General features: G+C 53.2%; 2 protein-coding genes across 2 annotated transcripts in view; both read left to right on the forward strand.

The window, feature by feature from the left end:
* Positions 1 to 912: 912 nt before the first annotated feature.
* LOC105806499 (mucin-12-like) lies at positions 913 to 8,764 on the forward strand (the record flags this gene model as incomplete). The annotated part of the gene is made up of 10 exons (XM_012639637.1): positions 913 to 1,014; positions 1,458 to 1,585; positions 1,898 to 1,962; positions 4,383 to 4,534; positions 4,888 to 4,959; positions 5,048 to 5,210; positions 5,918 to 6,079; positions 7,097 to 7,173; positions 8,508 to 8,596; positions 8,711 to 8,764. Coding segments are annotated over 10 exons (1,052 nt in total), but the record flags the coding sequence as incomplete, so codon positions are not given.
* A 1,104-nt stretch (positions 8,765 to 9,868) lies between these two features.
* The window catches only part of LOC105806500 (mucin-17-like), a gene marked incomplete at its 3' end in the record, with an annotated part of 12,336 nt that continues 7,290 nt past the window's right edge, over positions 9,869 to 14,914 (forward strand). The window contains exon 1 of the mRNA XM_012639638.1: positions 9,869 to 9,950. Coding sequence (XP_012495092.1) covers positions 9,869 to 9,950 — 82 coding nt within the window. The remainder of the gene's footprint in view (positions 9,951 to 14,914) is intronic.

Raw genomic sequence — 14,914 nt, forward strand, 5'->3', positions numbered from 1 at the left:
CAACCTCAAACTCCTGGGCTGGAGCAATCCTACTGCCTCGGCCTCCCGAGTACCTGGGACTACAGACATGAGCCACCATGCCCGGCTAATTTTTTGTATATAGATTTTTAGTTGTCCTAATAGTTTCTTTCTACTTTTAGTAGAGACGTGGTCTCGCTCTTGCTCAGGCTGGTCTCGGAACTCCTGACCTTGAGCAATCCACCCGCCTCGGCCTCCCAGAGTGCTAGGATTTCAGGTGTGAGCCACCCTGCCTGGCCTCTTTTACTTTTTTATAGCTTTCTTCTCACCGTTACACATCATTTCTGTTGATCGATTTGTCACCTTTCACACGTATGAGTCTTGTTTTCTTTGGTTTTGGTTTTTGTATTCCTTCTTTCTTTCTTTCTTTGTTTCTTTCCTTCTTTGTGTCTTTCTTTCTTACACATGGTTTTGCTTTGTCACCTGGGGTAGTGTTCAGTAGTATTATCATAACACATTGCAACCTGAACCTCCTTGGCAGTAGCAATCCTCCTGCCTCAGCCTTCCAATTAGCTATGTCTACTGGTGCACGCCACCACACCCAGCTATTTTTATTTTTCTATTTATTTTCTATTTATTTTATTTTTCTATTTTTATTAGAAACAGGGTCTCACTCTTGCTCAGGCTGGTCTTGAACTCGTGGCCTCAAGCAATCCTCCTGCTTTGGCCTCCCAATCTTGGTAGCCCTTGTTTCCTTACTCCCTGCTATTTCTCCTGCTCTTCTTATAATCCCCTTGGGATGGAATTGGCATCTGAGGGGTCTCTTTTGCTGCATCATCATCTGGTCCATCCCCCTCGTCTGCTCAATGCTGAATTTTGAGACCTGGAATGGGATCCAGTGTTTTTGTCCCTTGGGCTTCCGTGCTGACTGTTGTGAATTCTGTCTCTCCACAGGGAACTGCCAGGATGGGACAACATGGAACGGAGAAGAGTGTGTCTGTCCCCAAGGATACTTTGGTTACCAGTGCCTGACCCCCTTGGAATCCTTCTTAATAGGTAAGGACTTTTTCTGAGACCTGCAGCTCTTCCCAGTCCCACTGACCACTTAAAATAGGCTGGCAGTATTGGAAGGATTAGCCTCCAAGGCCTTCCTGTGTGTGTGGAGGAGACGATGTGACTTTCCCTAGGCCACACCACAGGTAGAACAAGGACCTTTTGTCTCCACATTTGGGGCCCTTTTCACTAGCTCACCTGCCCCTCTCACGGAGGGTTTCTATGCCCACCCTGCCTAGTTCTCTCCTCCATCCTGGCCACTAGCTCCTCATGGTTTGAGAGACAAGGGACAGAAGTCTCAGTGACCCCCACCTTCCTCTTGAGTTTGCATCCTCTCTCCTACACACCTCCTTCACCCCAGACACCAACAGGCAGAGAATTTAATAATCCCAGGGGACATTATGGAGAGGCTGCTGTGTCATGCATAGTGTGACCTGTTCCCACAGAGGTCCCGGGAAAGATCAACGCCACTTTAGGTGTGATAGTGAAAGTGTTGTACAGGATTTTCACGGAAGACCTGAATAACACAGCTTCCGAGGCATACTCGAATTTTGTTGAACTATTCAAGAAAGAGGTAAGAGCGGGGACTGCCTGGACTCCCCACGGTGATGTCCCACGTAAGAGGGGATGTAGTGGCTCATCCTGACTTACTGATCAGAGCTCATAAACTCTTGGCGCCACTCAATCTCCCTAAGTCCAGAGAGGGGGTCCTCTGAGAGTGTCCATCCTTGAGTCCCATGCACCCACCCACATCCCGGCAGAGGGAGCTTCCTATGGGCTCATACATGGGCGGCATGGGGGAGCCCGGGACTGCCCCAAGGTGGGGACCAGGGGCTTCTGCATGCTCCAGCCCTGTGTGAGCTCAGCCACCTCATTTTTTTTTCAGATGGATAACATTTACTCAGGTGACGACCTTCCTGAGTATAAAGGTGTCATCGTAAGGGAACTTTCGTGAGTATGAGGGGGGCAGGTATATGGGGCCTCCCTGTCTATCTCTGCTCTCCTGCCTCCTCCCACCATGAATGATTAGAGTATCAGTACCTGGCTAGGCCAGAGGGGCCCCCAGCTTCTAGGCAAAACCCGAGGGCCCTAAGATCATTCATTCATTCATCATTCAGTCACTCAACAAACATTTGTGAAAAGCCAGCCCTCTGCTAGATGCCGGGAACACAGTAGTCCCAGCCCTCCTGGAGCTCAGAGTGGTAAAACACGGATCACAAAGTGGCTGTGCATTCTGGTTAGGGTTATGGTAAGGGACACACAAGGGGCAGGAGGAGGGCTCCCGAAAGGAAGCTTTGTGAGGCGGATGGAATTCTTCCCAGAAGGGGTGACAATTGAGCTGAGGCTTGACGGATGAGGAGGAATGAGGCAGGGAGAGGGAAGGGAGGGAGAGCGATTACAGCAGTGGGAATCAGTGACAAAGAGCCCAGAGGTGAGAAAGAGGAGGGCAAAGTCCAGGAACCTACAGAGATTGCTCAGAGCAGCTGGCAGCTTGAGGGCAAAGGGCGGATGACGGACAGAAGGACGGAACCTTGGCTCTTGCCAAGTTAGACTTCAGGCATCAACAGTGTAGCCGACGGTTTAGGGATTACCTCTGATGTGCAGTGTAGATAGCTCAGTCTGGCTGCAGGGTACAGAAGGTGTGGGCAGCGATCTACAAGAGAGGGGACAGTGCAGGAGAAGAGGAGTCCAGTGTGAAAGGTCTTTGGGAGGCAGGAACAGGGGATTATGGGGATTTGTGTGAGGGAGGAGAAGAGGAGCGATGGCAGATTTCTGGGCTGCTAGCGGCATGGGGTGCCCTGTGCGGGACTGAGGGACGTGAAGAGACATAGGATGGGGGAAGGAGATGACGACCTCGGTATGGGCCAAGCTCCAAGTGCCTGGGACCCCGCCACGTGGAGTATGTGCTTTGAGGGTCTCAGGGGAGACACAGGCATTGGTACCCCGATGGATGTGGCTGGAAGCCCTGGAGTGAATGAGATGGCCTGGGGTGGTCATGGCACAGGGCTGAGGGTCTCCCAGGGAAGAAATTGGAAGGCACCAGCAAGTGAGCAGTAGGCAGGGCCCCAGTGGAGAGTGGAAAGAGGCAGACAGAGGTGGGATGTGGGCCCCAAGGGTGTCATGTCTCAGCAGTGGGGAAGACAAGGTTTCAAGAAGGAGGGAGGGAGCACCACACTGCCAAGGGTCCCCTCTGTCCCCACCTCACCCCACCCCCACCATCAGCACCCTGGTCTCCATTTCCATCTGGCTCAGGATTTTGCTGGTTTAAGTGCTCCTGAGTCCTGCCACTGACTTCTCTTTTGAAACGATGGTGACAGGTGACTTCCCTTATTTCAAGACCTCTCTCCTCCCTAGTGTCACTGGCTGTCCAAGAAGTTTCTAGGTTGGAATCCTACATTCCTAACATGACCTCACGTTTCTTCATTTTTTTTTTTGTTTATTTGCTTTTCAAAATATAATCTAAGTGCCTCTACTTTTTATTTAAAATTTTTTATTGTGGTAAAATACCCATAACATGAAATTTACCATTTCAATCAATTTTAACTGCCTAGTTCAGTAGCATTAAATACCTTCATGTGGTTGTGTAACTATTACTATCATCCATCTCCAGAACATTATCATCTTGCAAAACTGAAACTTGGTCCCCCTTAAACGCTAGCTGTCCATCACCCCCTCCCCAGCCTCCTGGCACCCGCCATTCTACTCTGTCTCTATGAATTCGACTACTCTAGGAACATTATATAAGTGAAATCACACAGTGTTTGTTCTTTTATGACTGCCTTATTTCACTTAGCATAATGTCCTCAATGTTGCAACACGTATCAGAATTTCCTTCCTTCTTAAGGCTGAATAATATTCCAGTGTATGGATAGACCACGTTGTGTGTATCCATTCATCTGTTGGGTGGCTTCCACCTTTCAGCCATTGTTAATAATGCTGCTGTGAAAGTGGATCTGCAAAGACCTCTTTAAGACCCCGCTTTCAATTCTTTCGCCCCAAAGTGGAATTGCTTGATCATATGGTAATTCTACTTTTAACTTTTTGGGGAACGTCCAGACTGTTTTCCACAGTGGCTGCACCATATTCCATTCCCACCCACAGGGCACAAGGGTTCCCGTTTCTCTACACCCTCGAGCAAGAGCCTCTATTTTTACAGAAATGTATTTCACCAGTGGGCATTTGTTGTGGTCACTGATATTTCGGGATCTTAAATTGTTTTGCTCTACTGACTCCTTCTGGGTCCTTAGCTGTGGAAGGGAGGGTCTGGATTTTTTCCTACCTCTAGGCCACGTGGCCGCTGCGTGAGCCCCAGTTGCTGGGTGGGTGGGTGACATGCAATAACTAACCGATTGCACAATTCCCACCTCCAGCAACGGCAGCATTGTGGTGAAATATGACGTCGTCCTGGAGGCAAACTACACTGCACAGTATAGGGAACTGTTTGCAAACCTCGTTGATATTGCAACAGCCAAGATTGTGACTGCAACCAAAACTATTCCTGATGCTATTGACTTGTGCCAAGGTGGGCCCACCTAAAACCCCTCACATGGGTGGGAAGGCAGGTCTTGGCCTCCCCCTCCATCCCCATCTCTCCTTTCTTCTGGAACACCCAAGACTTCTGCTGGAGGAATCCAGAAACCAGGACCGGGGACTTCCCCAGACCCTGTGCTGCTCCCATTCCCAGGCTGAGGTTGTCACCAACCTTCATGTCCCCATTCAAGCCTGGGAATAGCCGCATGTCTAGGATGGGCCAAGACCCCACTCACGCTGGCCCAGAGAAAGGTGTGGGATAGAAAGCCAGGGAGTCCCAGCTAGCCCCAGGGAGACAGAGGGGAGCATTTCTGTCCTGTTTTCCTTCCCACCCAACCTTGGCAGAATCCATACTGTGCTACAGTGAGAACGACACTTCCGTGGATAAGGCCGTGCAGCTAGGCTTCGACTTCCAGGGTAAGCAGCCGTGAGGAGCGTGGGTGGTGAACGTGGGGGCTGGGGTGCTTTATCCTGGCTGAGGCTTGCTATACGCCCCTCACCCCAGAGCAATGCACCCAGAATGCTGCCGAGGAGTTTGCGCAGTTCTACTATGTGGATGTACTGAATGGGGAGCTGGCCTGTGTGACCAACTGCACCTCAGGGACACAGTCGCAACTGGACTGTCACGGGGGTGCATGCCAGCTGCAGCGCAGCGGCCCCCGCTGCCTGTGAGTGCCCCCCCAAGCCCAGCGCCCACCCTCTCCTGGTGGTAGGGCCCTCCCCCTCTCCCACAGTCACCCATGGGGTGGGGGGTTGGGTAGAGCTTGGAAGGCGCCTCCTCCCCCATCTTGCATATCCCTCTTCCCTCTGCCTGGGTCTCCCATCACCCGCCAGCCCCCGAGAGTGAGGGGTAGGCGCAGATTACGGGTGCAGACATCCTAGATTAAGTCCCTCCCTGAAAAAGTTCGTGCGTCGATTTCCAAGTCTCTCTATCTCTCTCTCTTTATCTCAATCTCTATCTCTATCATCAATTTCCCTTACGTTATCTGAGCCATGGCGCCATTATCACCTCTAGCTGTAGCCAAGGTACCAAGTCCCCGAGGCCATAAATTAAAGTACAAAATATAAGACGTGAAAACAGGCCCATCTAGGTGCCAGCTGCTTAGAGATTAGACGGGTAAACATCATGTGTCTGGAACGAGGCACCCCAAACCCTAAGACCCCTCTGAGCACTAGTCATTCCAAATTCCTGTTCTGCAGTCCTGGGTCCCCATCAGCCTTGGGGAGTCAGGGACCCATGCTCCCCAGGTGCCGAGTGCCAGCCCTCAGAGGCAGGGAGAGCTGGTTTCCTGTGCTTTGGACATTGGTTTTTGCTTTGGGGACACTGGCTGTGAGTATTGCCAGTGCGCCAGCCTGAGCCTGCCTGTGTCCCCAGGTGCCCGAAATCGAACACGCACTGGTACTGGGGAGAGACCTGTGAGTTTAGCACCAGCAAGAGCCTCGTGTACGGGGTTGTGGGGGCCGTGGTGGCCGTGCTGTTGGTCGCAGTGGTCGTCCTGATTGTCTTCCTTGGCCTATCCCAGAGAAAACTGCACAGGTGAGCTTGTGGGGCCAGCACCATGGGCCCAGAGAGAGGTGACAGATGTGGAGCAGGAACCCAGGGCGGCCACCAGCTGAACATCCTGAGCCTCTGATCCTTCCAGCCCGGCAGCCAGGGAGGTCAGCTGGGGCCAGGCAGGGTGCCCAGCCCCACCCAGCTCTGGGTACAGCAAAGAGCAGCCTCTGATATGATATGTCCATTTGGCACAGTGTTGTAGTCATTTTGTGCTACCGTAACAGAATACCACCCATCGGGTATTTATAAACAACAGAAGTTTATTTGGCTCATAGTTCCAGGGGCTAGGAAGTTGGAGATCGCGGGCCTGCATCTGGCGGGGGCCTGCATCTGGTGGGGGCCTTCTTGCTGCATCATAACATGGGGGAAGGGAGAGAGAGAGGAAGGGAGGCCTGAACTCACTTTTACAGCAACCCATTCTTTCAGTAACAATGTTAATCCGGTTGAGAGGGCCAAGCCCTCAAGACCTAATCACCTGGGCAAAGGCCCCACCTCTCAGCACTGTTGCATTGGGGATTTGGGATACATTCCAACTGTAGCATGGAGAAAGGAAACAGAAACTTACGTACTGAAATTAGCTTATGTGATGAAATTGCCTGTGGTTTATTACCCGCAGAAGAGCACCACCAGGCTAGGAGGCTGGGAAAGGGCCATCCGGGTCTGGCTTTTCCCAGCTGTCAGTGGGGTAAGGTGCACCTGCCAAGGTTGCCGTGAAACACCTGGCAATGTACCCGGCCCGTGGTTGGCGGTTGAAGGGAGCTACCCTGATTTTAGTCCAATGCCCCCATCTCACAGATAAGGGAACTGAGGCAAACTGAAGGGAGTGAGGGGCAGCGGGGTCGGGGGTGGCCATGGTGATGTTGCTCTTTGTCCTCTGCCACCATGGCCGCTGAGGGGACGGTCCTCTCTGGCTCAGGGCTGTAGCTGTGATGGTCCCCTCGAGAGAGCCCAGTCCTCAGCCTCCTTGCCTCCAGCTGCTCACGGCATTTCTGTTGGCAGGCAGAAGTACGATGCGTCTCCAGACTGGAAAAGAGAAGATGTTGCTGGCACCTTCCAGAACACAGACATCTGGGAAGGTACTTCTCATTAGAGCAAGGGGGTGAGCAAAGCTGGAGGATGGAGGAAGGCAGGGAGGCTCCCATGGCTGCAGGGGTGACACAGCTGGGGCTGGGGGTGACAGCCCGTTCCACATCTGCTGCTGCAGCCAGGTCTGTGCACCCCTTCTGCAGCCCCCAACCCATACACTCCCCCATGTGCAGGGGGCAGGGGTGGCCAAGGATCAGATCCTGCCCTAAGAGACCACCCCGGTGAGGGCATCAGACGAGCTAAGCGGGATGAGAGGGCCACTTGAGCACAGAAGGGAGCCTGACCCAGCCTGGGTGGGGTGGGGTCAGAAAAGGGCTGAGCTGATTCTAGGGCAGGTGAGTAAGCAGGTGCGCTTCCTGCTGTCACACGCCCAGCAAGGAGGGAGGAGCAGGGAAAGGCGGCCTAGGTGGGGGTGCTGCATGGACACGGTCTGGAGGGGGGATGCACTCGCCTGTGGGGGGACTAGAGGCAGGTTGGTCTCACCAAGAAAGAGGAAGCTGAGGGCCGCGAGGCTGGCAGGGCCTGGCTGTGGAGGACTGTGAGGGCTGGAATGGGGTCGGGGTACCCACTGGGTGGCTTTGAGTCGCTCATTCAGGTGGATTTGAGGCTGAGGGGCCGGGCGGGGGTTGGGGGGAGAGGAGGACAGCCTGGTGCGGTTTGGAGATGAGCCCGGTGGGGCTGGGGAGGCAGGAGTGAGGGGGGATTCTGGGTGTTTGAGCTGCCCCTGGGATCCCCGAATGGGGGAGAAGCAGCAGGTGGGGACACACTTAGTTGGAGGGTGGCATTTGCTCTGAAGCCTGGGCAGAAGTCTGTGGCCTGAGGGAACCTGGGAATCGTCAGCTCAGCCCATGGGGGTCTGGACCCACTGTGAGGAGGGTGAGAGGTGGCCCGGGAGCCACCGCAGAAGCAGGCAGACCTCGAGGGAGGCAGATGCAGGGTCCGTAGGAGCAGGAAGTGAGCGCTGAGCTCCGGGGAAGGTGATGGAAGGAAGATTCCAGGCACAGCTGCTCTGTGCTGTGGTTACCGTTGCCAGGAGGGAGTGTGGCCTTGCTGAGTCCTGCCCCACCCTGACCATCACCTGCCACGCACACACAGGCCTTCACCCACACTGGGTGGCTGTGGCTTTCAACCCCGTGGCATGTTGGGGGAGGGCTGCCACTCCGCCCCCTCCTGTGCCTGGGGCCGGCTCCCCGGCAGGCCTCAGCACCCCAGAAATAAGCTGTAGTGGAGGAGGCAGCGGGAACCCTGCTCCTCCACTGGAAGAGGCCCCCTGTGCTCCAGCCGCCGCAGGCTTCGTCAATCCTGTACCCGCCTCTCCCCACAGAGGACAATCTGAAGGAGGACAGATATAGCCTTGAGAACACCTACAGACACTTCCAGCCCTCCCTGGGGACCATAGATCCTGCCACAGAGGTGACTTGCCTGGGAGCTTCCCCCCCTCCCCAGAGCTTCCCCCGGGGCTTCCTCCTCCCCGGGGACTCCCCCATCGGCTCCTGTTGGCCTCACCTCTTCTCTCCCACCCTCCAGCTCCACATCAACAGGCCCAAAGTGGTGATGCCCACTCGGTGAGGCAGCAGGGCCCCCCCTCATCGAGATCTGGACAAGAGAGGGCAGAGAGCCCCCCACAGGCCCCCCGCTGGTCAAGAGGAAACTGAAACCAGGCCCTGAAGCTGCCCTGCTCAGAGCTACCAGACATGGCAGGTCCTGCCAGCACCCACCAGGAGGGGTGGGGGCTGTGAGCACCCCATCCAGGCGCCCCAAGACTCCCGGACATCTTGGTATCCTCAATTGCTCCTTGGTGACTCCCTGTTCTGGAATTTCCCTACCAATAAAAGCAAATCTTAAAGTGCAGAATATGAAGTGAGAGGTTTCCTTCCCCCCACCGCAGTCTGGGGGATCTGTAGGGTAGGCGGATGCTGCCCTTCCTGGGGAGAGCATCCTTCCCAGGGACGGGTGCCAAATCTGGGCCCCTTCCCTGCTCCAGCCAGGCAGCGCCAGGCCCACCTCTGCCTCTGTGGCAGACAAGCCCATGGTCAGGTCCTGGGGGCAGGAGTGGACCGTAAGCCCAAGGAGTGAGGGGTGGGAACCCCCTGATGACCAAGGAATGAGCGCTTGACTCTGCTGACCCTGGGCAGGGCAGGGTCACCCCAGATCGCCACAGGGGGCTGTGCTTTCTCTGAACTCACAGACCCAAGAACTCCTAGCCATCCCAGGTTGGGCACTGGCCCAGGTGTGGCCACAACCTGCATCCCATGTCCTGGTGGGGTACCTATAGGACAATAGGAAGGGCTTGAAAAGAGGGATAGGGGCATCTCCTTGCACGGGCTGGGGCCAAACGCAGGGTGCCCTTCTCCTCTCATGCTAGGGCCCGGCCCCTCTCGTCCACCTCTCACCTCCCTCTGGGGGTCTCCTGCATTCTCCCAGGCTGCTGCTGGCCCCGCGCGCCTGTCTTTTGGGGTGATAAGGCTGATGGCTCACATGCCTGTGTGCTACCAGGGAGGGGCTCCTCCTCCCTCTGCCCTTTGGCCTGGAGCGGGCTCTGCACCTTCAGTCTCCCCAACTGACTCAGGTCCAGGCTGGCCCCCAATCCCCTGTGTCAGGGACCAAAGGTCTCCGGGGCCCATTTATTTCTGAGTTTCCCTGGCTGACGTCCATTCTGCGGGCTCCCAGGAGAGCGAAGCTCGGATGCTGAGGCTGGCGACGGTGGCGCTGTGCCTGCTGGCCCTCATCCTCCAGCTCCCGAGCCCCCACGCTGCAGCTGAGCAGGGTGAGTGACCCCAACGCAGGGAAGGGCTGCCTCCCGGGCACTGTTGGGGGCCCCCCTAGAGCATATCCTTACACCTGGACTTCTCTCCTCTCCCCACGAGCTCTGGAGGAAAAGCCAGGTCTTTGGAGCCTCTAGGTCAGTTCAGCGAGCCTCAGATTCCTCTCCAGAAAGGAGGAATAATAACGCCTACTTGTCAGGGCTGCTGCCGGGGTGAAATGGAACCCCCCAGGTTGATCCCAGGCACACAACAGATGTCAGCCGATGTGAGGGTCTGTCTGTAAGGGATGTTCCCGTCGACTCTCTCTCACCCCACACCCCTGTACCAGTACCCGGGGTCTTCCTTACATGACGCAGACACCCGCCTTACAGCCCCCTCCCTCCAACTCTTGTTCTGGCTGGTCCTGCCTCAGCCCACCCCTGCCTTGTTCCCCGCGGATGTCACAGGGCTGTAGCCAAATTGGCACAAGATGTGGTTTCAGGAGCCCCAGGTTCTAATCCCGCTGTGAACCAGCTGTGCGCCGTGGGGCCACTCGGTGCACCTCTGGCCCCAGTTTCTCCTCTGAAAAGACAAAGATTGGGGCCTCTGAGGATCCTCCCATCTCAGCTGCTTTGGGCTCCATGGCCACAGGGGACGAGGCTCAGGTCAGCAGGAGGTGACAGTGGGTCCTGGAAGGACCCTCTGAGAGCTACACCCTGCCCCTCACCTGTCCCCAGAGAAGGAGGGAGGGGTACCAAGGCAGACAACGTAGCTGTGGGCCTCAGGATTCCCCCCCTGAGATGTCACCCATACGGGGATGTCATCCAGACACTTCTGGCCTAGGAATGGTTAAAAAAAATACCTGTGATTCCTGCACTTTCTTTTTTTTGTTGTTTTTGTTTTGAGACAGTCTCGCTCTGTCTGCCAGGCTAGAGTGCAGTGTCGGCATCATAGCTCACAGCAACCTCAAACTCCTGGGCTCAAGTGATCCTCCTGCTTCAGCCTCCCCAGTAGCTGGGACTACAGGCACAGGCCATCACGCCCAGCTTATTTTTCTTTTCTTCTGTTTTTAGTAGAGACAAGGTCTCACTCTTGCTCAGGCTGGTCTCAAACACCTGAGCTCAAGCGATCCTCACACCTCAGGCTCCCAGAGTGCTAGGATTACAGGCGCGAGCCACCGCACCAAGCCATTTCTTGCACTTTCTATGCTCCCAGACCCTTGGTCATGCATCTCTTATAGCGGCACTTTAGACAACACCATGGGCCTTAGTAGCAGAGGATATTCCTGCTTCCTCCCATCCCTCCACCCCCCTCTCCTCTCCTTTCTTTCCCTCTGCTTCTTTCTTCCTTCTCACTTCTTTGCTTCCTTCTTCTCCCCTCCTCTTCCTTACCCCCTCCTGGCCTCCCCCACATTTTGCATGCTGTGGCTCATGTCATCTCTAGCTTCAGTCTCCCCCTCTGTAAAATGGGAGCGTCCAGACTCTCTGCTCCTGCTCTTCAAGATTCTGTGGGTCCCTCCTCCACTGGCAGGGTCTCCAGGGCCCTGGCCAGCTCTGTGTGGCCTCTGACCCTTCCATATCCCCTCTGGGGACCCAGAGCCCCTCCTTGGGCCACAGAGTTGGGGATGCCAGGACAGGGTGTGGGTCTAGAGAAAGAGCCTAATTGCCCTTCCCAGTAGACACACCCTCTCATCTTACAGCTCACCTGGTTATATTGCATATCAGCAAAACATAATGTCCTCTCTGCTGGCCTGGCCCTATCCTGCCTTGGCATATGCCCTCTCACCCCCATACCTGAGTGAATGTGACCACAGCCAGGGAGCTAAGTCACCTGTCCACAGCATGTGTCCCTCTGCCCTCCCCCCCATACCTGGCCGGGTGCTTTCACCCACCCTGTGTTTCCACCCTGTCACACGCCCTCCTCCTGGACAGTCTGAGGAACACATGTCGAGTGCTCACCGCTGTCCCCTCAACAAGACCCACCTCCTCCTAGGAGCCTTCCCAGGAAGCTCCACTAACTCCTCACTCCTCAAACCCATCCCTGCAACCTCACAGGGGACCAGTAAGAAACTGCACTTTCTCCCTGGGGCTGTCATAATAAGGTATCACTCCCTGGGTGGCTTGGAACAACAGAAATGTGTTGTCTCACCGTTCTGGAGGCCAGAAGTCTACAACCGTGATGCGGGCAGGGCCACCCTCCCTTCGAAGGTGCTGGGCAATGGTGTGTCCCAGGGTGTCTTCCAGTTCTGGTGGTTTGTGGGCCATGTCTGGCCTTCCTTGGCTTGTGGACACATCACCTCAATCTCTGCCTCCATCTTCACGTGATGTTCTCCCTGTGTATGCATCTCTGCATCGGATTAGGGTCCACGCTAGTGACCTCAATTTAATTTGATCACCTGCAAAGATCCTATCTCCAAATTAGGTCACATTCTGGGGTACCGGGGGTTGGGGCTTCAATTCAACTCATAACAGAAAGGATTGAGAGGAGACCCCGCTGGGGTGGGAGGTGGGGAGTCGGCCTTTTAAAAAAAAGCTATTGCTATTAGCCAGAAAGAAGAGCGAGGGAGGAAGCCAGTGGAGAGAAGAGGTGAGTGGCCTTGGTGGCACCTGCCACCCCCTCCAGTGAGGAGGCCACTGCCTTGTCTGCCTGGCCCCTACCCAACCCGCAGCCCTGCCCTCCTGAGATCCAGGTGAACTCTTTTGGCCTCAATATGAACAATCTATTTCTCTGTAGTTGGTCAAAAACAAGGGGTGGGGGAAGAGGAGAACCAAAATGGAGAAGAATTAGAGACGCGCCCTCACAGTGGATATCATGAAACTGATTGCTTGGTGTGCATGGGGGCCTCACCCCCAGTACTGTCCCAGGCCTGGTCCCCTCTGTCCCCTCAGCCCTGCCCCAGCCCTGCAGTCTAGAGCTTCCTTCTCACTCCACCCTCTCCCCACCTGTCGGGAATCAGTGGTGTCAGGGCCTTCAGGGGAGGAAGGGGTGAAGATGCTGACCTTGAACCCTTGGACTCCTGTATTTGTCCTGATTTACCAGCAGGAGCCAGGCACAGGCTAGGACAGGGATGGGCCGGTTCCATTTTTGCCATAAGGACCACTGGTTCTGGGACCTTCTTGGTCTCGTTGCACTGCTTTTCCTCCTCATCCTTGGCGCAGCTCTGGCCTAGGTGGCTGACCCTGGCCACCAGCGCTTCACAAATTGGGTGACTTCAGGCAACTAGTAGTGCCGAGATGCCGAGATGACGGGCCCAAGACCTCTCATCGAGGTCTAGGCTGGACTGGTTACATAATTTGTAGGGCCCAGTGCAAAATAAACATGTAGGACCCTTTGTTCCAAGATTATTAAGAATTTCCAGAAAAAGACAAGGACAAGAAGGCTCAGCATCTAGGCAATTGAGTGAAAACAAATCAGATTTTTAAAATCAATTTTTAAAAATCGATCAAAAAATACATTCCCACTAATATTTCTTTAAGCATTTCTGTCTGTTTTTCAGAATGAGGAATTGGTTGAAAGGGGGAGGGCTTTCTTCTACTGTTTTGCTTTGTACATTTCTTTAATCATATTTTTCAACTTCTTACTTTGCAAAATGCCAACCTTAAAAGAGAATAGATTTAAATAGATTTTTAAATTTCTGAAACATTTTCCGTGATTCCATAATTTTTATGTGCTTGACTCCAGCTCTAAGCAAACAATTGTCGGAAACCAATGGACAGAAAACAAATACTGCCAACTACCAGCTGGTCTTTCTTCCACCTTTCGTACACCCTAGGAAGACTTAACCAAGTTTATGTTTTGTTTTTAAAGCAATCTTATCTGCCCTTGGGCTTATTTGGTTTTTAATTATTTTTGAAACAAAAATATAACTACTAGTATTTATGTTTTGTCTTTTCATTATTGAAAGATAATAAAAAGTCTGTTAATTTACCTCATTCTGGTGTGGATTAAGGGTAGTGATTGAGTGGGGAGGCTGGTTAGGAGGAGGGCAGAGGTCGCACACATATCACAAACTGGGTGGCTTAAACAACGGAAATGTATTATTGTCTCACCATTCTGGAGGCTGGAAGTTCAAGATCAAGGTGTCAGCAGGGTTGGTTCCTCCTGAGGACTGAGAAGGAAAGTCTGTTCCATACTTCTCGCCAGCTTCTGGTGGTTTGCAGGCAATCTTTGGCATTGCTTGGCATGCAGAAGCCCTCATCTTCTTTTTCTCCCCTCTTCTTTCTCCTTTTTCTTTTAAGAATAAAAAGGTGCGCTGGCTAGAGTCTGCAGTCCAATGTTGAACAGAATTGGTGAGAGCAGACATCCCCCTCTTGCTCCTGATCTTGGGGGGAAACCTTCAGTTTTTTAACATTAAGTGCTGTTGTAGTATTTTCATAGATGCTCTTTCTTGGGTTGAAGAAGTTCCCTTCTGTTCCTAGTTTGCTGACATTTTTGATCAAAAATTGATATTTGATCAGGAATTGATTTTTTCAAGTGCTTTTACCTATGTCTATTGACATGTTCATATGGTTTTTCTTTTTTAGTTTGTTAATATGGTGAATAAAATTGATTGACTCTTAAATGTTAAACCAATGGTACATTCCTAGAATAAACCTCACTTGGCTGTGATGTGTTAGCCTTTTAATGTATTGTTAAATTTAATTTTCTAAAATTATGTTTAGAGTTTTTGTATCTATGGTCATAAAAGATTTGGTCTGTGGTTTTATTTCTAGTAATATCTTTGTCTCGTTTTTATATCAAAGTAGTGCTGGCTTTCTAGGATAAACTGAGTAGTATTCCCTCCTCTTCAATTTTTGGAAGGATTTATATAGAATTTGGTATCATTTCTTCCATAACTATTTGGCAGAATTAACCAATGAAGTTGTCTGGCCTAGAGTTTTCTTTGTGGGAAGGTTTTTTTTTTTTTGAGACAGAGTCTCACTGTGTTGCCTGGGCTAGAGTGCCGTGGCGTCATCCTAGCTCACAGCAACCTCAAACTCCTGGGCTC

This window comes from Propithecus coquereli, unplaced genomic scaffold (assembly GCF_000956105.1).
Source record: "Propithecus coquereli isolate 6110/MARCELLA unplaced genomic scaffold, Pcoq_1.0 Scaffold14196, whole genome shotgun sequence".
In the NCBI taxonomy this organism is placed as follows: Eukaryota; Metazoa; Chordata; class Mammalia; order Primates; family Indriidae; genus Propithecus; species Propithecus coquereli.